The sequence below is a fragment of the Biomphalaria glabrata genome, chromosome 13 (assembly GCF_947242115.1).
Source record: "Biomphalaria glabrata chromosome 13, xgBioGlab47.1, whole genome shotgun sequence".
Lineage (NCBI taxonomy): Eukaryota > Metazoa > Mollusca > Gastropoda > Planorbidae > Biomphalaria > Biomphalaria glabrata.
Genome location: NC_074723.1, coordinates 23,422,660 through 23,447,545, shown reverse-complemented (window position 1 = coordinate 23,447,545; position 24,886 = coordinate 23,422,660). Strand labels below are relative to the sequence as shown.

The 24,886-nt window shown below is 36.2% G+C and overlaps 1 protein-coding gene across 1 annotated transcript; it reads right to left on the bottom strand.

The window, feature by feature from the left end:
- Positions 1 to 215: 215 nt before the first annotated feature.
- LOC106076308 (uncharacterized transporter slc-17.2-like) lies at positions 216 to 24,003 on the bottom strand. Its single transcript, XM_056009014.1, has 11 exons — positions 23,804 to 24,003; positions 13,295 to 13,665; positions 11,720 to 11,959; positions 11,324 to 11,411; positions 11,100 to 11,195; positions 9,495 to 9,631; positions 8,192 to 8,341; positions 6,908 to 7,040; positions 3,413 to 3,563; positions 2,163 to 2,253; positions 216 to 1,099 (listed from the first exon to the last, which is right to left on the bottom strand). Exons 1-11 carry the CDS (start codon positions 23,859 to 23,861, stop codon positions 611 to 613), a joined length of 2,004 nt encoding a protein of 667 aa, XP_055864989.1. The 5' UTR covers positions 23,862 to 24,003; the 3' UTR covers positions 216 to 610.
- Between the last annotated feature and the right edge of the window lie 883 nt (positions 24,004 to 24,886).

The following is a 24,886-nucleotide window of genomic DNA, read 5'->3' as shown; positions in this document are numbered from 1 at the left end:
TATGGTAATGCCCGGGCCGATTTTAACACCCAGTCTGCTACGGATTTCGATATCTTGTTTATGTGATCAAGAGCTAGGATCATTTCGATAGCTTATTTCTCAAAGCTGTTTTCATAAAAAGTTCTTTTGTTGTTGTATTCAGATCAGATTTAAACAAATAATTATTGCGTCAGAAACACAGGAGTTGTAACTAGCAACTTGAGTACACATTAAAATCTGTTTATAAAAATCATAATTTTAATATTTACACTTTAGAAATACAGTTTTAGTATCTTCACCCTTTCTGCATACATGCTTGTTTATTAGTACATGTAACAGTTTGAGAAGCAAACATTACATTACAGAAATACACTTTGAAAAAAAAAGTCATAACTTTACATTTGTCTTTGATTTGTGATAAAACAATTTGTCTCCGTAATTTTAATGGCATCTAGCACATTGCAATAGTTATTCGAAGTGGACGAATCATTTTGGCAATGCGTAGATTTAGTCTCTTCTAAAATGTTTAGACCTAGTATTTTCGCTTAGTAAAAATTACCTTTATTAGAAGATTAGTTCAAAATTATAGTTTTTGAAAGCTTAGTTTTTATTCAAAGTGTCTAAATTGATTTCAAGCATCATTCGTTAAATGTTTGTTCCTATTTAAATCAGACGCTGATACGCTAAATATCGAATCAGTCTGGTATCCTGCGTTGTCCAAACCCCCGAGTCTTTTTTCTACATCAATGTCCTGACTTGAAGTTATTTCCGAGGTGAACTTCTTTGCGCTTTCGGTTGAGCTCCGATTTAGCCGAAGGTGCAGCTGGTGCGTCAACTGTGGAGACTCTGGGAGAGCGGGCAGCATGAAGGCCAGCTGGGCGTTGAGACTGAAGTCAAACTTCTTGCTTACGCTGATGGGGCTCAGCGGCAGCGTCTCGTGAGTATTAGAGAACCTGCGGCCCATGTGGACAAACGGAAGAATAATGTTGGGCACGGCCTCTCGCTTGCCCTGTGCCCAGGGTTGACGGTCAGCTCGGCCAAAAAAGACAAAGACAACTCCAGCCGACATGTAGACAAAGCTTGTCAAAATCCAAACCATTCTCCATTCTTCAAAAGTATTCTGAGAAATAAATCAATTAAAATACAAACAAAATAAAAAAAACTTTCAGTTTAGTTGCATCAATTAGTTTGGATCAGTCATGTAATTAAGTTAGTAATAGATTAGAAAAATTTGTACAAATACTCCTTCTTCACTAGTCCTATTAGAGAATGGAATGGGTTGCCTGATCTAGACAGGAAAACCAGTGACTTGGCAGAATTTAAGTCATTGGTTAATATGCATGACTGAATGCATGACGCGTAGGACGTAATCATCTTCTTTTTTGAATTAACGTCTGTATCATATAAGATAAGATAAGATAAGAAATATTAGAGATATTTTTACCCATTATTTTTGTTTAGTGCAATTTCATGCTTTAGATTTAAAACGCTATGATCCTATCATTGGTCTGAGCCAGTTGGGTAGGGGTAGAAGTAGAAAGAAGGGGTATCTGGGTGATCGCTTTTTAAATGTATTTATAAAAAAAAAACATGTGAGCTCCCTGATTCAACATCAAAGGTTAAAGACTCCTCAGCCTCCTCAAGTCAATACAGTAACCATTGTGCCAGCGAGCAGCTTATGAAAATAGGTTTTATAGTTCTTTACAAACTTTTCTTTCTACAAACAATAAAGGGAACTAATTAAACTTATACCACCTTATCAGTCAACTAAACTTTCTTTCCCTTGTTTGAGATACTAAAAAAAACAATTAATTACCAAAAGTAAACTATCTAATTGTTTTTTTTTTAATTGATTCTAGTGATGGAAGGTAAAATAAATAATTAAAATTTCAGTATGATCCGAAATTGGGTGTGGGAGAAATAACGTGTACAAATTTTTTACCAGACAGACAATAATAATATTTTTAAAAAATGTAAGTGTCTCAAATGTTTACACGCCTTCTTAAAAAACAGCTGAGGAATTGTTTACTTGTTGATCGTAAGACAGCCTACAGACTCACCTCATCTCTCCGTTTTATACATCAGACTGATAGATAGATAGATAGATAGATTGATAGATAGATAGATACATTTGATAGATAGATAGATGGATTGATACATTTGATAGATAGATAGAAACTTACATTTGGTGCAATGTAGGCGACCACTAATGGTCCAGATATGGAGGTCAGCATGGCGATAAAAAGGTTAATACTAGTTATCAATCCTGAAAACCTTACAACAAAAGAACAAAAAATAAATAAACAAAAAGAAATCTTTTCTCTCATGTAATTAGCCTAAATAGTAAAATATAAGTCTCAAACCTCATCATTTTATACTATAGAAGTTCAATATTACTGAGTGGGGGGTCTATGTGTATTTAAAAAAAAAATCGAAATAAAAAAAAAAAACTAGATAACAAAGAAACGTGAGTAAATACAAATTCACAGGTGATTTACCAAGGGTCCACCTATGCAGGTAAAACGGCAAATTTCAATGTTTACAGCACGAGAAATTGTGAAGTAGAAACTATCTACAAACATAATCCTACCAGCCTTCATTAGAAATAGACGAGACGACAGTATTGCAGTTTGATTGTATGTATTGATCTGCTGACGGCATGATAGCGCATTTGTGGAGATATATATTCATCTTGTTTATTATTACAGTGTTGATATTTCTAAATATTCAATTGACTGATTGTTATAAAACTATGCTTGAATCTAAGCCTGGCTCAAATGTTGTACATCATGAAATCGAATTTCATTATCTTTCAGAATGTGTCAAGTTTTTATTTGGGCCTGGTCCCTAGTGAATTGTATTTACATCTGTTGAAACAGAATCTAACAATCTGGTGTGTAAATCTTTTACCGCCCTCATGGTGGCGGCCTATGATATGAAAGTAGTTGGGTATAGTGTAGAAATACAAAGGCAGCGGTAGAATGGCCACAGTTGTAGGAGCCATACCCATTCTAGACGGATTGAATCAATTAATTGACTGTTAATTAAGAAAAAAAACCTTTAGCCTAGCGCCATTTTCATGTTTTTAGCATGCTCGTTGCGCTATGGTCCAAACTCCTTGGAGGACCAATTCAAGATGGAAGGTTTCGGTGCTGCCTTAAGGCACTCAGCATACAAGTCAGCTCGAGTCTAACTCAAGCCCTTCTTGAATGGTAGCCAAGCGGTTTAAGTCTTTTAGCCACTCATCCAACAGACATTACGATTTGTGAAAGCCAATTTTTAATTTATGATCTCTGGAAGAAGTCTTTACCTTTTGATCAAGTGTGGAACAGTTTAATTGGTGGGATCAACAACAATAATAAATGGCATTGGACTTTATCTATAAAATCTTCTTTTTAAAATGTCTAGAATAATGAAAGTAAAACATAATTACATGGGCGCCATTTCAAGTGGGATCACGGTGAGACCAGTCATGCCCACTGCCTGTAACAGCATCATTATCATTAAAATACATATAGCAGCCACTTTATACTCTACGTCTAAAAAGCACAGGGACAGATTGAGGGAGCCAGCAACAAAGAAACCTGCAAGAAAATTTAATTATTTTTTATTTTATTACAAAGCTTATATCAATTCACTCTGTCTGTCTGTCTGATAAAAAGTGTGGAAAAGGTTATTTCTGCCACACCCATTCTCGGATCAAGTTGAAACTTCGCACAATTATTCCTCGGCATAAACAAGACATTAAAAAAATCATTCAATTATTTACTGGTAATTATTAATTATTTTCTTTGATACAAACAAGGGAAAGTAATCCTTCAATATTCACTGATTTGGCTAAATTTGTTAGATTTAGTCCCATTAAATAATTGTTAACGCTATTTCTCCCTCACGCATTCTTGGGTCAAGTCGATACTTTAAACGATTATTTAATGTACCTAACAAAGTATCTATCAAACCAAAAAATTACCAAATTAGTCAATTACTTATTGGTTATTAATTATTTTGTTTGATATCGAATAAGGGAAATAACTAGTACATTATTTATAGATATAAAATTAATGTCGAAGTTCTTCCCCTTAAAAAAAGCTTTGCTTTTTGTTATTGTTTTTTTGTTTTTTTTCACAAAAAATGATTTATATATTTTGCTTTTTTTAGATTACGTGATTGGATAAAATGTTTTCAATAAATTTCTATTTCTAAAAAAAGACAAAAAGAACAAGATTACAAAGAGAGTTTGTGTTGACACACAAACTCAGAGGTGGCCCCCGTGGGAGACGGATCCCTGTCGGATCCGTATATTCGCAAGGACTATCCAAGACGTGATTTTGTTTTGATTGTTAAAAGTAATAATGTTTCAAAGATTCATTTGACGTTGTAAAAAAATTTTTTAGTCTAAATCATGGCTGTCGGGTAGTGCGGTTTGCGCGCTGGACTGTCGTTTGGATTCATCGATGGTCCCAGGTTCAAACCCTACCCACTCCCATCCCCGTCGTCCTGAGGGAGGTTTGGACTACAACTCTGAAGGAAAATCCGAAACATGTAAAACAACAAACATTCTAAATTAGACCAAGAAATTCTAGATCTAGATTCTACAATGATTTTAATTAGAACTTAAATCTAAATCTAGTTTTAAAAAATCTAGCTCTAGTGTAAAAAAAAAATCTAGACCTAGTGTAAAAAATCTAGTTCTAGTGTTTAAAAAAAATCTAGATCTAGTATAAAAAATCTAGATTAGATCTAAATCTAGCTATTGTATTTTTAAAATGCGAGTAACATTACGAGGTTTAATAAACATTACTATACCGAGTTGTTTTAGCATTTCATTTAAAGAATTTATTCCATATGACGTCAGAGGAAAAAAATCCAATACGTCACACGTCCTAGTTAGACTAAAAAATGTCTTCTATACGATCAGCTTCTCGAGGGTTCATAGCCATTGGTGCACCGATTGAGACCTATTAGCATTTCATTTGATGGTTAGTTATACTAAATATGTATATAACATATATATAAAGGGATTAAAGACGCTTTTTTTGTTTTGTTTGTCAGTCTCTCTGTCCGTCATGTTAATAGCGAGAAAAGACTCAAAGTTATTGAAAATCTGATTAAAATTTAATTTCCCTTCCGAAACATTGCATTAGTTTTAAGTTTCTATAATAGATTGTTCCGGGTGTTTATGTATTTATAGTGAGATACCGTTAATTAAATTTGTGGGATGGTCTGTTATGAAAATTAGATGTACCATAGCCTTATGGAGAGATTTTCAAACAATACTTTGGTGTAAGAAAGTTGTTTTCCTTAAAAATCGGAACATAATATTAACGATAATTAGGTTTTCTAACGTTTTAGCTAAAAAGTTAAATGTAGTGTAAGAGAGAAGTGCAATTTTACATAAATATAGTTAAACAATTTTTCATAAAAAATCCGGAACAACCAATTTTCGTAAAAGAGAATATTATTTCTTTTATTTATTAGAAGAGGGATTTCAAACATCAAACAAAATCCGGAACATTCTTTACCGATTAAACAACTTTTATTATGTTTCGGCAAGAAAATTAACTGTAAAATAAATTAAAAAGTGATTTTCAATAATCGTTTCTAGTAAATTACTTTCTTATTTTAAAATCCTGAACAACCTATTGTCGATATTTTTGAAATAAATAAAGTCATTTGACATAAATTTGTTTTAAGTTAAAAATTCAGAACAGTTGATATGGATAAATAAACTACAGTGACATAGTGTCAAAGAATATAAGTGTAATATTAGTCAATTATGCGATTTCAAACAATCATTTGACATAATTTATTTTTTATAGAACAATATCCGGAACAACTTTATAGTTATTGAAATATAAATCGGTATAGATATTTTTATTTAGCATTTATATGCTATTTACATTAAAAAACCGGAACAATGTATAAAAGATGATGTGTTTATTGCAACGTTTAAGCATGGAAATAAAATCTAATATAAGTTAGATAAGTTAGAAGAGCAAAAAATATTCGCTGGCATTGATTTGGTTTTCACAAAACATCCGGAACAATCTATTATAGATACTTAAAACTATTGCAATATTCCTGTATGAAAAATTAAAGGTTAAATCAGATTTACAATAACCTTCGTTTAGTGTTATTTGTTAATCTAATCGTGACGGACAAACCGACCAACAGACAAAACGCACAAAAATAAGCTTCTTTTATTCGGACAAAAAACAAAAAATAAATAAAATCTGATTTTTAAAAAAAAAAAAATGTTTAAGGAATTGGTTTAGCACCATAGCATGTTGCGACGTTACGCTACTGCACGAAAGTCGCTGCATAAAAAGTCCATTTTAAAAAATGTGCGTGACATTTACATACAAAGTGCATTATTAGCCTTTATAAACAAATAGAAATGTTTCTATTAATTTTAGCAGCTAGTTGACCAGAAAAAACACCTTTAACTATTATTTATATTTGTTGTAAACATTTCTTGTACATTGTACATATTGTAACATTGCCTCCCTTACATTTACGTAATTGTTTTAGAATTGGCGTATTTTTATGAAAAAATTGCTTGCATAATTAATTTTATAAATTAAACGGTTTGCTTTTAGAAAACCAAAAGTAGCCGTTGCACCTAAACTTTTCAAGCCGCATTTATTGGTGAAATAATATTTTTCATATCTCTTCTAGTTTTCGAGATCTGAGTGAGACAGACGGACAGACGGACAGACGGACAGACGGACATTTTGCACAAACCTAATAGCGGCTTTTTCCCCTTACGCGGGCTGCTAAAAATGAAAAAAAATGTTGTACTAAAAAGTTTTTTGTTAGAGACATAACCCGCGCAGACACTTTACCTTACGAGACAAATAGTACATTTAAAATCACATTTGACAAAAAAAAAAAAAAGAGACTAATTTATCTAAAGTAATATGTTTACCTGTGAAGACACACAGTTTTCTAACTTTGGACTTGGTCAGCGAAGTGTAAGACCTCATCCAGTTGTCCAGCCCTGTCCAGAAAAAAGCTCCAAGAAAACGGAAGAAAGCAATGGCCGAGAATAAAATTCCTGTCTGAACAAAATAGTGGGGCATCCAATTTCAATTCATTAGTTTCAGTACTCTCCCTTTCACACCCTCCTATTTACCTCTGTATGTGTGTGTGTGTGTGTGTGTGTGCGTGTCTGTGCGCGCGTGTGTTTCTACGTGGTGGGCTGAAAACTTTCTGACCTCACAATGTAAAAAATAATTTGATAATCATAATGGCTTTCTTCCTATTGGCTACTTCTGCCAGCCATCTGAGTTGGAGTCAACCGGAGGCGGCATAAAGAGGGGAGGGTGGCCATTGGGGCAACCGCAATTGGAGATTCCCTTGTCACCGCCAGTTCAGAAACCAGACAAGTTCTCTTACATCAGAACTTGTTACTTCATATTTTGGAATCCATTCGAGGCATCCATAAAATATTGTTATAAGCCTGGTGGTGACCGCAGGCCAGAGCTTGACGAGCGGTCAACCGTGACGAGTGACAGTACACGCCAGTTCATATAATTCTCTGTACCAGTCTGATTAGCGCTTGATGTCACGCCATTTCTCTTTGTATAAATTTTGTTTACGGATTTATATTATTGACCCTTCACGATGTCTCCTGTTACTAAAAAATTCCCACTAGCACGTACACTTTTGTCCTGAGACTTAGAACCTTAGCAAATTCTACATCTGGAAAAGCCCCATCTCAACTCTTTCATTGAAAGAAAGCATTCTAGGCTTCCAGATGTACATCAGGAGCTCTCTAGAGCAGCCTCACTTGTCATGACGTTGTTCTGTTACAACACGATAGCGTCTTTAGCTAGAGTCACTTCCCCTACATAGGAGATGCTCAAGGTGCTAGCGGTCAGTCTATACAGAAACAATTTCTTGTCTAATCAAGAGCCTGTCGCCTTCCCAAAACGTAGACTCATGATGAAAGTGTTGACAAACGTACAGGATCTTCGTTAGACGGAAATGCTTCTGAGAGAGTAACAACTGGACACTAGAACAATCGAGTGGAGTTATAAAAACACTCAAGCATTTGCATCTATATTACCAAAAGCAGTCTAGTGATGATTCACTGTTTCACAGACAAGAAGACCACATTATTGTCAAGAAAGCTACATTACAGTTTTAAGTCAAGAAAGCTACATTACAGTTTCAAAAAAGTGTCCCAGATATATATATATTCGTTTACCTTTTCAGCTGTAACTTGTAACACTCCGCTGATGTAGAGAGGCAGGTAGGTGAATATAACGGTCATTGTCCAGAAATAACAGGTAGAGGAGTACACATATGCAATCATGGGAATGGATGTCAATATTTTTTTGTAAGGCGCTTTGAGTTTCTATTAAGAGATACAAATCTTGAAAAATAAATGTTCTTACAAAGTATTACTTTAATTAAACTAGGGTTGAAACATATTTAGCTAAACTACAGTTGATATGAAAGCTCACTAAAGCTTACACATATATATACCAAAGTAAGAACCTTAGAGCAACTATCAATAGAACGCCGAATTTATTCTTCTGTAGTTTTAATGACCCCGGAAAGGAAAACGAATCATATGGTCTGAATGTCCGTATTTTACGTTAAAAATGCGATTTCACAAAACATTGTAGCGAGTCAAATTAAGGTTTATTCGGCTACAGTGTGTCTTGTCGTACTGAATTGTCAATAATAGGTTGCTGACAACCTTAAGTCTTGACAACATTACTGACAACCTTAAGTCTTGACAACATTACTGACAACCTTAAGTCTTGACAACATTACTGACAACCTTAAGTCTTGACAACATTACTGACAACATTAAGTCTTGACAACATTGCTGACATTAAGCGATGTCTACCGAGCTACTTTTCCCTTGAAGATAGGTCGTCGTACAGTTAGGAACTCATAATTTGGCATCGCTACTTTAACAGCTTGCTAAACCTATCGCTCTAACATTCTTATTGATTCGTGACAATAGGGCTCTATATTTGGGTTAACATCCCAGCAATGTCTCGCTACTACGTGACAATAGGGCTCTATATTTGGGTTAACATCCCAGCAATGTCTCGTTACTACGTGACAATAGGGCTCTATATTTGGGTTAACATCCCAGCAATGTCTCGCTACTACGTGACAATAGGGCTCTATATTTGGGTTAACATCCCAGCAATGTCTCGCTACTACGTGACAATAGGGCACTATATTTGGGTTAACATCCCAGCAATGTCTCGCTACTACGTGACAATAGGGCTCTATATTTGGGTTAACATCCCAGCAATGTCTCGCTACTACGTGACTATAGGGCTCTATATTTGGGTTAACATCCCAGCAATGTCTCGCTACTACGTGACTATAGGGCTCTATATTTGGGTTAACATCCCAGCAATGTCTCGCTACTACGTGACAATAGGGCTCTATATTGGGTTAACATCCCAGCAATGTCTCGCTACTAAACGTTCACTGGACGTCTTTTGTAAACACAAACACAGCGGAAAAGAAAAAAAAAAAACTTTTTCCGTTGACGTAGTCATGCCAGTTCGATTGGCCAGGATGTACGCTCTCTCTGTTTCACTGATGTAAGGATGTTTCTCTGGTTTGTCCATGTAGAGAAAATACCAGGCCATTAACCAAATCAGGTTGACAGTACCTACAGAGTGAAGAAGAATATGGTATTAAAAACATACAATTTAGATTATATCTAAGGATTTTTTTTAGATTCATTGTTGATATATGCACACGTATCTTTTGTTACCACGAGATTATAATAAGGTCTTCTAGAAACTATTACAAAAAGGTAACTTAATTTCTACAAAGCTATTATCAACTTGCTCTGTCTGTCTGGTTCAAAAGTTTGTGCACGTTATTTCTCCGACACACACTTTTAGATGAGGCGGAAATTTCGCACAATTATTTCTTTTAACTTACGATTGGTAATTAATACTTTTGATTGGTATCTCAAAGAAGGGAAAGAAATTTTACTTGACTAAAGTGGTTGTATAAGCTGAATTAGTACCCTTTATTAGTCGCCGCTGTAAAGTAAGTTTGAAACAAACAATAGATAACTATACAATCTTCTATTTTCATACACACCTCACAAGCAGAGTGGTTAGTGTGTTGGCTTGATGAGGCTTGAACCGTGAGTTTGAGTTAAGGTCGTTCTCCCCCTTTTTTAATATAGAAAAATGATTAACAGCTCAGTTCGCCCAGATATTCTTTTTTTTTTCTCCCACCCTCAGCAATTTTCCCAACTGGTCCTGGCCATTAATAGGATCATAGCGTAGTGAGTCAAGTGATAGGATCATAGCGTAGTGAGTCAAGTGATAGGATCATAGCGTAGTGAGTCAAATGATAGGATCATAGCGCAGTGAGTCAAGTGATAGGATCATAGCGCAGTGAGTCAAGTGATAGGATCATAGCGTAGTGAGTCAAGTGATAGGATCATAGCGCAGTGAGTCAAGTGATAGGATCATAGCGCAGTGAGTCAAGTGATAGGATCATAGCGTAGTGAGTCAAGTGATAGGATCATAGCGTAGTGAGTCAAATGATAGGATCATAGCGCAGTGAGTCAAGTGATAGGATCATAGCGCAGTGAGTCAAGTGATAGGATCATAGCGTAGTGAGTCAACTGATAGGATCATAGCGTAGTGAGTCAAGAAATAGGATCATAGCGTAGTGAGTCAACTGATAGGATCATAGCGTAGTGAGTCAAGAAATAGGATCATAGCGTAGTGAGTCAACTGATAGGATCATAGCGTAGTGAGTCAAGAAATAGGATCATAGCGTAGTGAGACAAGTGATAGGATCATAGCGCACCAGCGCACTGAGACAAGTGATAGGATCATAGCGTAGTGAGAAAGCTAATTACCTGAAAAAGCGCAAAAAAAAAAACAAATGGTAAAAATATTTCTAATCGCACAGATTTACTGTTGTTGGTCTGATCCGAACTAATTGATACAATTACACTTCGTATAACTATAAGCTTTCTTTTTTTATTTCTGTATGTATTAGCTTTTGGAAAACATTGAAATAAATTAAGGTTAACTTTATATTTATATGTTCTAGTTAGTCTTAATTTTTTAGTTCACCTAAAACTAATGTTGGAGTTTTTGTCTTACCAGTAAAGTAAAAAATTAAAGGCCAGCCATTGTCCAAGGAAACAGTGCAGAGATATCCAGAGACGAAAGAACAAAACACAGCACCAACGTTGAAACCTGAAGAGCAAATCACAGCTTGAAATTTGAAGGTAATGAAACACTGAAACATTGCAATAAATGACACATTGGAAAGTATATTATTGAACTATGCCACTGACTGGAGTTAGCGTTATAAATAAGTGTACCTGCATGGCTAAAAGCTATCCAAGTCAGTTTCTCTGAGTCAGGAGACCACCAAGCAAGAGCCTCTCCAACAACTGGGGCAGTGGTTCCCTGGAGGAAATGACTCAATAGTATGGTCATGTTTTAGCAAGACTTAAATAGTCAGATGGTCCAAACTGACTTCGTTTAAATAAGTAAAGTAGTTACCATTTCGAGCTAATACTCTCCAGGCACAATATTTTATTCCCACCTAATTCAACTCAAATATGTCAACGTTGATGTCTGGTAAATGATAAGTCCCTTTGAAATTGTTTAGAGAGATTCGTTAAGAATTGGGTTAATTTGAACAAACAATAAACAACTTAAAATAAATACAAACTTGAGAAATTAAAAAATGGACGCAAGACACGGACACTTACAGAACAAATTCCAGTTATAATACGTATAGCCAGAAGTAAGTAGATGTTGGTCCGGGCTGCTAGAGGAGACACCAGGCTCAGAATAGCTATCACCAGTGAAAACAGCATCAAGCTAAACTTTCCACCAATCAGACTCTTGGTCATGTTGGCCACCAGAGGGCCTAGACATGCAACAAACTGGACGCTGGTCAAGAGATAGCCCTGAGCCTCAGAGTCCCAGTCAAACTCGTATTGGATGTCCTGTAATAAATGGATAGATCATTAGATGATACGTTTAACAAAACGGGATAGTGGATATAGTTTCATACTTTAATGTTAACTATATTTGTCTAGGAAAAAACCGAAACATTATGTAGCAATATCTATAATTATAAGAATAAATATATTTAAAAAAATCAAGCTAACGTTGTGAAAGTATATTCGATAAATTTATTTGCTCCAACTTTACTAATAAATCTATATACAAAACTAAATGGAAGGCACTTTAAAAGAAAGGAATTTCATTCTAAGAAATGTTGCATGTCTGATTTGGCCATCGTATGTTTTTCTTTCCCTCGTTCGAGCTGTTATGCTCTCTCTTTGATCTTTTACTACTTTTTTCTCTTTTTCTCTCTTCCCTTTCTCCCCCCCCCCAGTAACGTCTTTTTGTTTTTTGCATGTCTCTCTTTTTCTTCTTTTTTCCCCTGTTTTTCTCTAACTTTACCTCTCACACTCTTTTTCTCCATCATACTCTTTTTGTCTGTCTCTACATTTTGTGTATATTGTAAACTTCTAAACCTATTTCACCCTTCATTTCTCTCTATCACCTGTCAGTCTGTGTCCCATACGATGTCTACATTTCTCTTTCACCTGTCAGTCTGTGTCCCATACGATGTCTACATTTCTCTTTCACCTGTCAGTCTGTGTCCCATACGATGTCTACATCTTCTCTTTCACCTGTCAGTCTGTGTCCCATACGATGTCTACATCTTCTCTTTCACCTGTCAGTCTGTGTCCCATACGATGTCTACATCTTCTCTTTCACCTGTCAGTCTGTGTCCCATACGATGTCTACATCTTCTCTTTCACCTGTCAGTCTGTGTCCCATACGATGTCTACATCTTCTCTTTCACCTGTCAGTCTGTCTCCCATACGATGTCTCTTCTCTTTCACCTGTCAGCCTCTAACCCATACGATGTCTACATCTTCTCTTTGACCTGTCAGTCTGTGTCCCATACGATGTCTCTTCTCTTTCACCTGTCAGCCTCTAACCCATACGATGTCTACATCTTCTCTTTCACCTGTCAGCCTCTAACCCATACGATGTCTACATCTTCTCTTTGACCTGTCAGCCTCTAACCCATACGATGTCTACATCTTCTCTTTCACCTGTCAGTCTGTGTCCCATACGATGCTATTCTCTTTGACCTGTTAGCCTCTAACCCATACGATGTCTACATCTTCTCTTTCACCTGTCAGCCTCTAACCCATACGATGTCTACATCTTCTCTTTCACCTGTCAGCCTCTGTTCCATACTATGTCTACATGGAAGATATACAAGACCAGCTATTTGTTTAAAAAGAAAAAGTAAATACCTCGATCAGTGAAAAATTAGCATGAGGCATGTCTAATGCCACTGTTGCACTGGTAGAATTGACCCCGGGCACTTTGGGTCTATTCACCATACAGACCAAAGCCATGGGCATGTTGTTTCTGGGCAAGACATTCACAAGAACAGATGTGTGTAGCAACAGCACAATAGCAGCCCTCCAGGAAAAAACTTTCTGCAGAAATGTTGTCCTTTTGTTTTTGTTGTTTGTGACGTTGTCATTCGTGTCATCATTGTTCAAATAGTCTTCTCTATCATTGTTATTTATTTCACTTCCTGGTTTGTCTTCTGTAAGATGGAACTTGCCATTTTGTTCAGTGATTCCATTGGCCACAGAAGAACATTGCAATTTTAAGGCTTATCGAAGACAGTCAATGTGTTAATAAAATAATAATATTTCACAATAATACAATTAGTATTTAACAAGCAAAATATAAAATAATACTTAAAAAAAAAGACAAAGGTTATCTGAGAGGAAGAACTCTACATTTACATCAATATTTCTCAACACTATTTCCATTTTTCGATATTAAACAAAAACAAAATCAGGAAGGACCGAATTTTAAGTAAGTCAAAAACTTGGTGGGAAAACTAGTTCGAGATGTTCTTGGACAAATGTGGAAATATGTTTCTTGGACAAATGTGGAAATATGTTTCTTGGACAAATGTGGAAATATGTTTTTTGGACAAATGTGAAAATAGTTTTTTTGGACAAATGTGAAAATAGGTTTTTTGGACAAATGTGAAAATAGGTTTTTTGGATAAATGTGGAAATATGTTTCTTGGACAAATGTGGAAATAGGTTTCTTGGACAAATGTGAAAATAGTTTTTTTGGATAAATGTGAAAATAGTTTTTTTGGATAAATGTGGAAATAGGTTTATTGGACAAATGTGGAAATATGTTTCTTGGACAAATGTGGAAATAGGTTTTCGGACAAATGTGGAAATAGGTTTCTTGGACAAATTTGGAAATAGGTTTTTTTGACAAATGTGGAAATAGGTTTCTTAAACAAATGTGGAAATAGGTTTTTTGACAAATGTGGAAATAGGTTTCTTAGGCAAATGTGGAAATAGTTTTTTTGGATAAATGTGGAAATAGGTTTCTTCGACAAATGTGGAAATAGGTTCCTTGGACAAATGTGGAAATAGGTTTCTTGGACAAGTGTGGAAATAGGTTTCTTGGACAAAGGTGGAAATAGGTTTCTTGGACAAATGTGGAAATATGTTTTCGGACAAATGTGGAAATAGGTTTCTTGGACAAATGTGGAAATAGGTTTTTTTGACAAATGTGGAAATAGGTTTCTTAAACAAATGTGGAAATAGGTTTTTTGACAAATGTGGAAATAGGTTTCTTAGGCAAATGTGGAAATAGTTTTTTTGGATAAATGTGGAAATAGGTTTAGTCGAGAAATGTGGAAATATGTTTCTTGGACAAATGTGGAAATAGGTTTCTTGGACAAATGTGAAAATAGTTTTTTTTTGATAAATGTGAAAATAGTTTTTTTGGATAAATGTGGAAATAGGTTTATTGGACAAGTGTGGAAATATGTTTCTTGGACAAATGTGGAAATAGGTTTTCGGACAAATGTGGAAATAGGTTTCTTGGACAAATTTGGAAATAGGTTTTTTTGACAAATGTGGAAATAGGTTTCTTAAACAAATGTGGAAATAGGTTTTTTGACAAATGTGGAAATAGGTTTCTTAGGCAAATGTGGAAATAGTTTTTTTGGATAAATGTGAAAATAGGTTTCTTGGACAAATGTGGAAATAGGTTTCTTGGACAAGTGTGGAAATAGGTTTCTTGGACAAAGGTGGAAATAGGTTTCTTGGACAAATGTGGAAATATGTTTTCGGACAAATGTGGAAATAGGTTTCTTGGACAAATGTGGAAATAGGTTTTTTTGACAAATGTGGAAATAGGTTTCTTAAACAAATGTGGAAATAGGTTTTTTGACAAATGTGGAAATAGGTTTCTTAGGCAAATGTGGAAATAGTTTTTTTGGATAAATGTGGAAATAGGTTTAGTCGAGAAATGTGGAAATAGGTTTCTTGGACAAATGTGGAAATAGGTTTCTTGGACAAATGTGGAAATAGGTTTTCGGACAAATGTGGAAATAGGTTTCTTGGACAAATGTGGAAATAGGTTTTCGGACAAATGTGGAATAAGTTTTTTGAACAAATGTGGAAATAGGTTACTTGAATAAATGTGGAAATGGGTTACTTGGACAAAAAGTGGAAATAGGTTTTTTGGACAAATGTGGAAATAGGTTTTCGGACAAATGTGGAAATAGGTTTTTTGGACAAATGTGGAAATAGGTTACTTGGACAAATGTGGAAATAAGTTTTTTCGGATAAATGTGGAAATAGTTTTTTTGGACAAATGTGGAAATAGGTTTCTTTGACAAATGTGGAAATAGGTTTCTTGGACAAATGTGGAAATAGGTTTCTTGGAATAATGTGGAAATAGTTTTTTTGGACAAATGTGAAAATAGGTTTCTTGGACAAATGTGGAAATAGGTTTTGTAATATATGTTTATATTAATTAAAAGAAACATTTTCAGGAAAATTTTTTTTTTTGTCTCCTACAAAGTTTCTGAAGAATATTATTTTCATATTATTAAATTTGAAATCTGCGACTCGTTATGCATACATAGTGCATCGACGTAGAGGGATTACATAAGTTAACCATTCATCTCTTCTTAACGCTCTAAAATATGAATATTATGTCTAAGTGTTGATTGAAACCACTTTATAAGGAACAACTAAAAACTAAGGGTGGTTGATCTCTGGAAATGTTTCCCTGAAATTCTAGCAACAATGTCAAATAAATGTGCATAGCATTATTTATTGAAAGAAAGGTATTTGAGATAGTAAACTTTTTTAAAGATATAAATTCAACAAGCAAAACAATTTCAAATGACTATGTCCAATTAATTGGGGAAAATACGTTGTGACATAATGGGGAGATAACTATTTTGAGTATATGTGTAGAGGAGTGTTTCCCTTAAGAAGCTTATATAAGGCCCTGTACAGTTAGTTTAGTTGCCACTTCCTCCCGAGTTATCAGCTTGACCACTGGACCTTGCTGTATGTTATGTTTACTGTAGATATTTTTTCTGTTTATTAGTGGTTTGGGAAACAATGCAGCAATCTGTATTGGTGTGTCTTGGGGTACTCAGGAGAGGTAATCCTTGCCCTGGAGATCTTTGAATTAATTAGTAGATATAGCATCAAATGATTTCCAGGCAGTATATTTTAACCCTGATGATTTTCATCCTGGGGTATTATCAACCGTGACATATTTTCTAACCTTGTGTATTTGATTGATTAAAATTTGTTTTAAACCATCCGATAAGCTTTCCTGAAAGGATGACTATAAGCTGGTTTCCCTGAAGCTTATAGCTCATCAAGACCTTATTTCAGTTAAAAGTCTTATATTTACCTGCTCCTGGGAAAGCCTACTCGGATCCAAGCATCAAGATAAATGGACACGATAAAAACACAGTGGACAAATTCACATATCTTGGCAGCACACTCTTCAGAAACGGAAAGATTGATAATGAAATCGACCTGCGTATCGCCAAAGCCTGTGCAGACTGCTTTAAAATGTCCGGAACAGACGTGGTATCACCACAAATACAAAGCTAGGGATCTATCGAGCCGTCATCCTTCCTACATTGCTCTATGCCTCAGAAACGTAAATAGTGTACAGAAAACATGCAAAGAAACTGAGCCACTTCCACATGACATGTCTAAGAAAAATACTGAATGACAAATGGCAAGACAAAATACCAGATACAGAAGTCCTTCAAAAAGCGGGTCTGCAAAGCTTCCATACAATCCTGATGCAGCCCCAGCTGCGATGGGCAGGACACGTCTGCAGAATAGAAGACCACCGCATCCCTAAATGACTCTTGTATGGCCAACTAAGCGAAGGAAAGCGGTCGCAAGGTTGTCAAAGAAAGCGCTTCAGGGATACCCTCAAAGCTTCTCTGAAGGCGTTAAGCATAAGCCCAGCCACCTGGGAGACAGAGGCACATGACAGAGCATCATGGCGTCGTGCTGTGAAAAGTGGCGCACAGGTTGCTGAGGAAAAGAAAACAACGCTGGCAAAAGAAAAACGCCAGAGAAGAAAAGCAAGGCCCAAGACACTAGCTTCAGCTTTAATAGCCTGCCCAGTGTGCGGCCGAACATTCCGGGCTCACATAGGTCTCACCAACCACATGAGGAGGCATATAACCCCAGTGCAAAGCCCTCAGCCCCCTGGATGACAAAATGGTCATCATCGAATCACGATGGACCAATTATATATATATATATATATATATATATATATATATATATATATATATATATATATATATATATATATATATTTCAGTTAAACGTGGCTATGTGTTGTCCTGAAGCTTAAACCTTAGAGTATTTAGAGGTGATTATGTGTCGACCTTAAGCCTGTGACCTCTGAATGGCTAAGGGTGATTATGTAGCCTGGAGCCTGTAACCTTAAAAGTTTTTTTTCTGACCATAATTTGTATAGTTTAGTAAGTTTTTTTCCCGAACGAGACGATAGATTGCTGCCTTATGTTTCCCAAACTGTGTTCCGTTGAGCCCTGGTGTTCTGCGAGGCCTGACTAGGTGTACCACGAACTACTGGAACACTTAACTACCACGTGAATTAATCTCTTTAAAACAAAAAAATAAAGTGTTCTGCTAAATACTCAGAATGTGTGAAGTTTTATAAGCTCTACCCGCTAGTAGCTAACATTAAAGATCACATGTGTTCATAACGGGACTGCTCTTCGGAAGCAAACTCATTCCTTATGGAGCAGAAGTGATGAAAGCAATACAATACAATACTGAGAGGTGAGTCTTAAAACTGTGTCACCATCTTTGAAAGAGACTAAAGTACAAGGACAAACTAAGGAGGCCTGGCATACTGCTCTACACTTCTTGCTATTTGGGGCTCACAATGCTTCCTTTTAAGTCTATTTTTTTTTTCAAGTTGGTCTGATGCAGTGTTTTAAGCAACCGTGGTGCTAGAAGGTCATTTCGCCCTGGCCCGTGACTAATATGGGCCACAGAGACCTTGAACATCGTAAGTTTCTTTTAAGAATACGTAAAAACATTGAGCCAGATGACATAATTGACTTGTCGTTACAGAATTGACTGTACTAACACTTTAGATCCTACTTGTAAATGGTGGTACTCACAAGGAGATGCAGAAGGAGTCTTTTCTTTTTCTCAAATAAACCTTTTGATTTCTTCGGTAAGAGACACCATTCTAACCTTGCAACACCACTGCTCTTATGGTAGATGATTGGGACTGTCGCCATGATTGACTAGAATTAAAACCACTGGCGTATCCAGGGGTGGGGAGCGGTATGGGAGATCGCCCTCTTGCCTACAACAAGAGCTCTCGCTTAACATAGAGAATATTACGATAAATACGCCTACTAAAGATATACTTAGACTACTTGTATCTCGATTGTCACTCACACTTCAGTATCGGCCATTTACTTACTGAATTTAACATGCCTTTTTAATTTGAATGAATAGTGAGATGCAGATATCAGGAGAATGCGTTTCTGGCAATGAAGAATGCAAGAAGACGCTTGAAAGAAAGGGTATATCTGTATGGATTTGATCTTAATTGGATTTTTAAAAAAAGGAACGACCTGAATTTGAACTTGTGGTTCACGCTTACTCAGGCCTACTTGCTAGCCACTCTTAGGACTGGAGAAAATTGTATAGCAATATATTTTTTGTTTTAATTTAGAGCGGCGACCTTTAAGGGGACTAATTCAGCTTATACAACCACTTCAATTCAGTACAATTTCTTTCCCTTCTCCGAGATAACAAACAAAATAATTAATTATCAATAGTTGATTCACTAATTGTTATTTTTGTTAAATCTGAAAGAAGCTAGAGCCAATGTACAGAGGACAGTAAGGATCTGTGCCAATGAATACTGGGTAGAGCTCAATGAGAATATTCAGCTCGCAGCCCAAGTGGGCAACATAAGAGGGATGTATGAAGGAAAAAAAAAGGCTCTCGGACCTGCCCAAAACAAGTCAGCACCTCTTAAATCAACCACTGGGGAAATTATCACAGACAAAAGCCAACAAACGCACTGATGGGTTGAACATTACTTTGAGCTCTACGCCACAACAAGCTCTGTCTCTGACTCAGCCCTTAAGGCTATTATACAATTACCCACAATGAACAAGCTAGACGAAATACCCACCCTTTCAGAAAACAACAAAGCCATAGACAACATGGCTGCCCGCAAAGCACCCGGATGCGACGGTATCCCACCAGATCTTCTAAAACAATGCAAAACTACACTAATCCAACATCTACACAAACTGCTTTGCAAATGTTGGCAACAAGGTGCTGTGCCACAAGACCTTCGGGATGCTAAAATCGTTAAACTGTATAAGAACAAAGGTGACAGAAGCGACTGCAACATTTAAAGGGGAATCTCCCTCCTAAGTATTGTAGGCAAAGTCTTTGCTCAAGTGATACATCCCAGGCTACAAAAACTTGCTGATCGGGTCTATCCAGAATCACAGTGCGGCTTTCGCTCAGGGAGATCCACGATTGACATGAATTTCTCCATCCGCCAACTTCAGGAAAAGTGTAAAAGAGAACAAAAGATGCCTCTATATATTGCGTTCATTGACCTGACAAAGGCCTTCGATCTAGTCAGCAGAGATGGCCTCTTTAAAATTTTACAGATAATAGGCTGTCCACCAAAGCTACTAAATCTAATCGTATCTTTCCACCAAAATATGATGGGTACAGTGCAATGCAACGGAACCAGCTCCAAAAGTTTCAGTATAAACAGCGGAGTTAAACAAGGATGTGTCCTGGCCCCAGCCCTCTTTGGAATACTATTTTTACTACTAATCCACAACGCTTTTGACAAATCCACGGAAGGCATCTATCTCCATTCCAGATTTGATGGCAAACTCCTAAATATTGCCAGACTGAGGGCCAAAACAAAAATCAGAACCACCCTCGTATGAGATATGTTATTCGCGGATGACGCAGCGGTAGTGGCACACACACAAGAGGAGCTTCAGTCACTAATGTCCCGCTTCCTTCAGGCCAGTAAAGAAAATGGCTTAAATATTAGCATGAAGAAAACAAACGTTATAGGACCACCTGCTACAGCACCACCCTCCATCCTTGTAGACGATAACAAGCTGGACGCCGTAAATGAATTCTGCTATCTAAGAGCCTCTAGAAGAGGAGATAAATAAACGCATAGGGAAGGCTGCCTCGACCTTCGCGAGACTCAGACCAAGTGTTTGGGAAAACTAGAAGCTCACTATAGTGACCCAAATGGAAGTCTACAAGGCATGCGTTATGAGTATACTACTTTATGGCAGTGAATCATGGACCACCTACGCAAAGCAAGAGAGAAAACTAAACTCATTTCATTTGCGATGTCTCCGTAGGATCTTGGAAATCACATGAAAAGAAAAAGTGTGCAATACTGAGATCCTTGCGCAAACCCAGCATCTTTTCAGCCCTCAGACAACGCCGCTTGCGCTGCCTTCGACATGTTCGCCGGATGGAGGACAATCGCATCCCGAAAGTCATCCTCTATGGACCACTCGCGACTGGCTCAAGAAAAACTGTTCGCCCCCACCTCCGTTACATAGATGTAATAAAACGGGACCTCAAATCAGTGAACATCAATGCTGACCATTGGGAAGACATAACTCTAGACCAGATGGAGAGAGATAGTGACCAAGAAAGCTGTGGACAGTTAAAGAAAATGGGTCTCAGCGCAGGAAGAAAAACGTACAATACGAAAAATGACCAGCTCCTCTACCACCGAAGCAAAAGTCAACTTAACCTGCGATATTTGTGGACGGGAGTGTCTCTCCAAAATAGGGCTCCACAGCCACATGAGGAAGTGTGCCCTGAGATGAACCATAGTCCTTCTACGACTGAAGTAGACCAACAATTGGTATTTTTTAAATTGATTCTTGTGTTGTCAGGTAAAAGAAATAATTTTGCAAAATTTTACCTTGAACTGAGATTGGGTGTCGCAGAAATAACGTGTACAAACATTTTACCACACAAAGAAATAAACAGACAGAAAGATAGACAGACAGACAAACAAACAGATATAGTGTTTTGATATAAGCTTTGTAAAAAAATAGATTGTGATTCTCTATACTGGCTTAAAGAGAAGAAACAAAAAACTATTGAGATATTCTGGAGCTAATTCAGTCATTGTTAGAACAATGCAATAGTTTCTGGAAAACCCCCAAGAAGTTGACTCCAGTTATTATTATTATATTGTAATGCGTACGAAATAAAAAACAATAATGCTGTAGAAAAGAGTAAAAGGTTCCCTTGCGATCCATAGGTTAACGAGGTTAACGAGGGCCCTATGTGGCCAGCACTACGACCAACCGCCTTTACTCTTCCCACTAATGTCATTCACATATTAGAGCTGGGTGGACTAAAGATCCCGAATGTAAAAATCCTAGTCTTCACCAGGATTAGAACCCGGGATTAGGTTGAAATAATGATCATTAGGACTGGAACGTCTAGCAGTGAAAAAACAAATTGATATAGTTTACTTGAATTAATCCGATCTGACATCTAAAGTCTTATGGGGAAAATGGCTGATGCGCATTTAGCTACCTCTTGTTTACTAGATCTAGGTCGATAAGTATGAAAACAATTTTTTTTTTAAATAATTAAAATTAATTATATAATAATTAATTTGCAGGATGATTTATTTTTGGTTATTCCTTCTTGAAGTGACACAGTCGCCATAGTAAACAAAATGGTGAGTCATCGATTTTGACAACTTTTCTAATTCTATTAAAATGAAATCTTGCTCATAAATTCACACTGCGTGACAATACATCGTGTGCACATTTTATAAAGATCACATCATAAATTATCTTTAAAAAAAAATTACTATCGAAAACTGGTGTACAATCGATGGACTATAAGCAACTGACAATTATATTTTTTAAAACTGAATTGTTAGCTTGCCTTTCCAATGAAAAGATAAGACAGAATAATTATTTTGTTGTTATACATTCGAAGTATGCATTTAAAGAAGGAAGTGATTTAAAAACAAATTCTTGTATTCTGCAGCGTATGTAATTTGACTAAAAATAAGCATATGGGCACATGGGTAGTTCACTAATAAATTCTTAGCCTCCAAGAGGCTAAAACAAGAACAAAAATTCTGAAGTCACCACTTCAATGAAAAGGTTTGTGCGTGTGACTTGACGTTTGTAAGGGTGTCTTTGGAAGGGGGTGAGTGGCGGGCTAGTATGGAAAAGTGTCAATGTGTCGATTCAGAGTTGGGAACAGTGTGGAATTTATTTAACTGATTTATATACATGCATTTCCTTTTATGTATGAGCCTTATGTGTTTGCGTAATCATGTGATTCCGTGAAACATGCACTCAGCATTAATCTTTGGAATCGAGGACATTGCCATAATGAACCTTATAATTAGTAGAATTAAAATCGAGAAATATACGACTCAATTGTAGATAGTAAGATTTATTTAAAAACATCAACTGGTCATCAGGCTTGTAATTTAAAGAGACCGCTTCTGGGGCTGGCATCAAGGGCTTACTACTGATAGTGGCTATTAGTTAATAGTTGGAATCTGAAGCATTATATGTCAATATTTAGTTGTTTAGATTAATTCATTTGCGGCAAACGATTTTTTTTTTATCAGCGGGAACATGAAGTATATATTTATAGCTTCAACCTTAGATGGTGCCGAAGTATAGATTAAATTGTAGTCTGTTGGCCTATTAATGATCTTTGTTTAGATGTACAGTTCTATAGATCTAAGAGCATTAGGAAAACCAAAGTCTAAACAAGGCATTCCTCCATACCCTTCCTACTCACATGTAGACTGTGTATCCCACTGATTTTAACATTCTGCTCAGATAGGCGTAAAGGACCTACACATGTAGTCGTAGCGTAGTGCCTAAAGTTGATGATGGTGATTGACCATCACACGTTTTTTTTTTATTGGGCATAGGCAATAGTATTGAGTGGTTAGGCAGAAAATAATACATTGGAATGGTAAGTCAAGTACACTATACATATTAACAGAAATATAGGTACTACTGTGTACTTTTTGCTATCCGGCCAACTATCCTGCAGTGATATTCGGCCGATGCGGAATATGGCCAGATAATAGTAAGTGGCAGAATATTCAGCCGGAGCCGGAGCTACTACTCGGTGCACCCCTAAATAAAAGACACAAGTTTTCTCAGTAGCCATATAAGATAAAGCATAATCAACAAATTAATATGCCAAAATTAAAAAGTTATGAGAAACTGAAATATTATGCCAGGCTGATCTTTTTGTCGATACATCTTTTTTTTTAATGGCTTAGGTGCGAAATTTAGAACTTTTTGACTGTAAAATAAAAGAAAAAAAAGAATATTTTTATTTCTTTAACAACGTTTATAGTTTAAAATTTACCTGATAAAACATCAAGGCTCTGACGTCTGCTTTCTATACGCTTTTTTCTGGAGACCATTATTGTATACTTTTTATTGTATTAATTAATGAGACACACGGGAAGAGGAAACACAAAATACAATTAATATGAAAAGCAGCTCACTGTATGACACTGAAAAGAAATAGTGGTGTTGACCGAACTGTACTGTGAAGAGCAGGCCGACAGTTGTGCTTTCATAATTGTTCCGGCTATTAACATTTTATTTTAAGACTTGATTAGTAGTAGGTAAGTAGACCATTTCTTCCAAAGTGCATGGATTCTCAGAGCTGAAGATCGTTACATCACATCCATAGCTAGATTTAACTTAAACAGCTCATTGACTATCGGGAAATAGATTGAACTGTACACATTGTTCTATTTCTTCAGGTTTCAGCAAGGTCAAAATGTTAAACATTGTTGAATAAGAGTTCTTTAATGCACTGGATACTTTGGTCTGAGCCTTTAAACCATTACAGATAGGAAACCTTCCATGTACGATAGTCTCTGTTTAATTGTTGGAACACAATGACCTAGCTGGGTCAAATAAATATCATTTACTAAAGAGTACAAAATAATTACACTTGCACCCGGCGTTATACTTTCAAGTTGATACAAAAAAACAACTTTACTAACTCATGAAAGTCATTGTGTACCTTATTCGCTCTTATCTTCTTTGGTCTGATTAAAGGACATATTGGTCCAAATATTCAAATAACATTACACATATTTAATATGATTTGTTTTGGTACTTTAGGATTATTTTAAAATAAGTGGCTAGTCCATTGTACGACCCCTGGGTCAATTAACCGGATTCCACTGTATATCTAAATATATATTTATGGACTATGTTAGCTCCACAATTAGGCTCTTACAATTCATAACTCATCATTCATTAATCCTATGACTAACTAATGCATTTCTGCTTTTGATAGTGCGCGAAATCGCATGTTGGGCGATCTTTCAAGTCAAAAATTTATATAGAGATGATTTAGCTTCTGCACTAGATGGGGAACTGAGAGTAGTGAAAACTTTTCATATTCTTGAGTCTTAAAATTTGCTTTCAA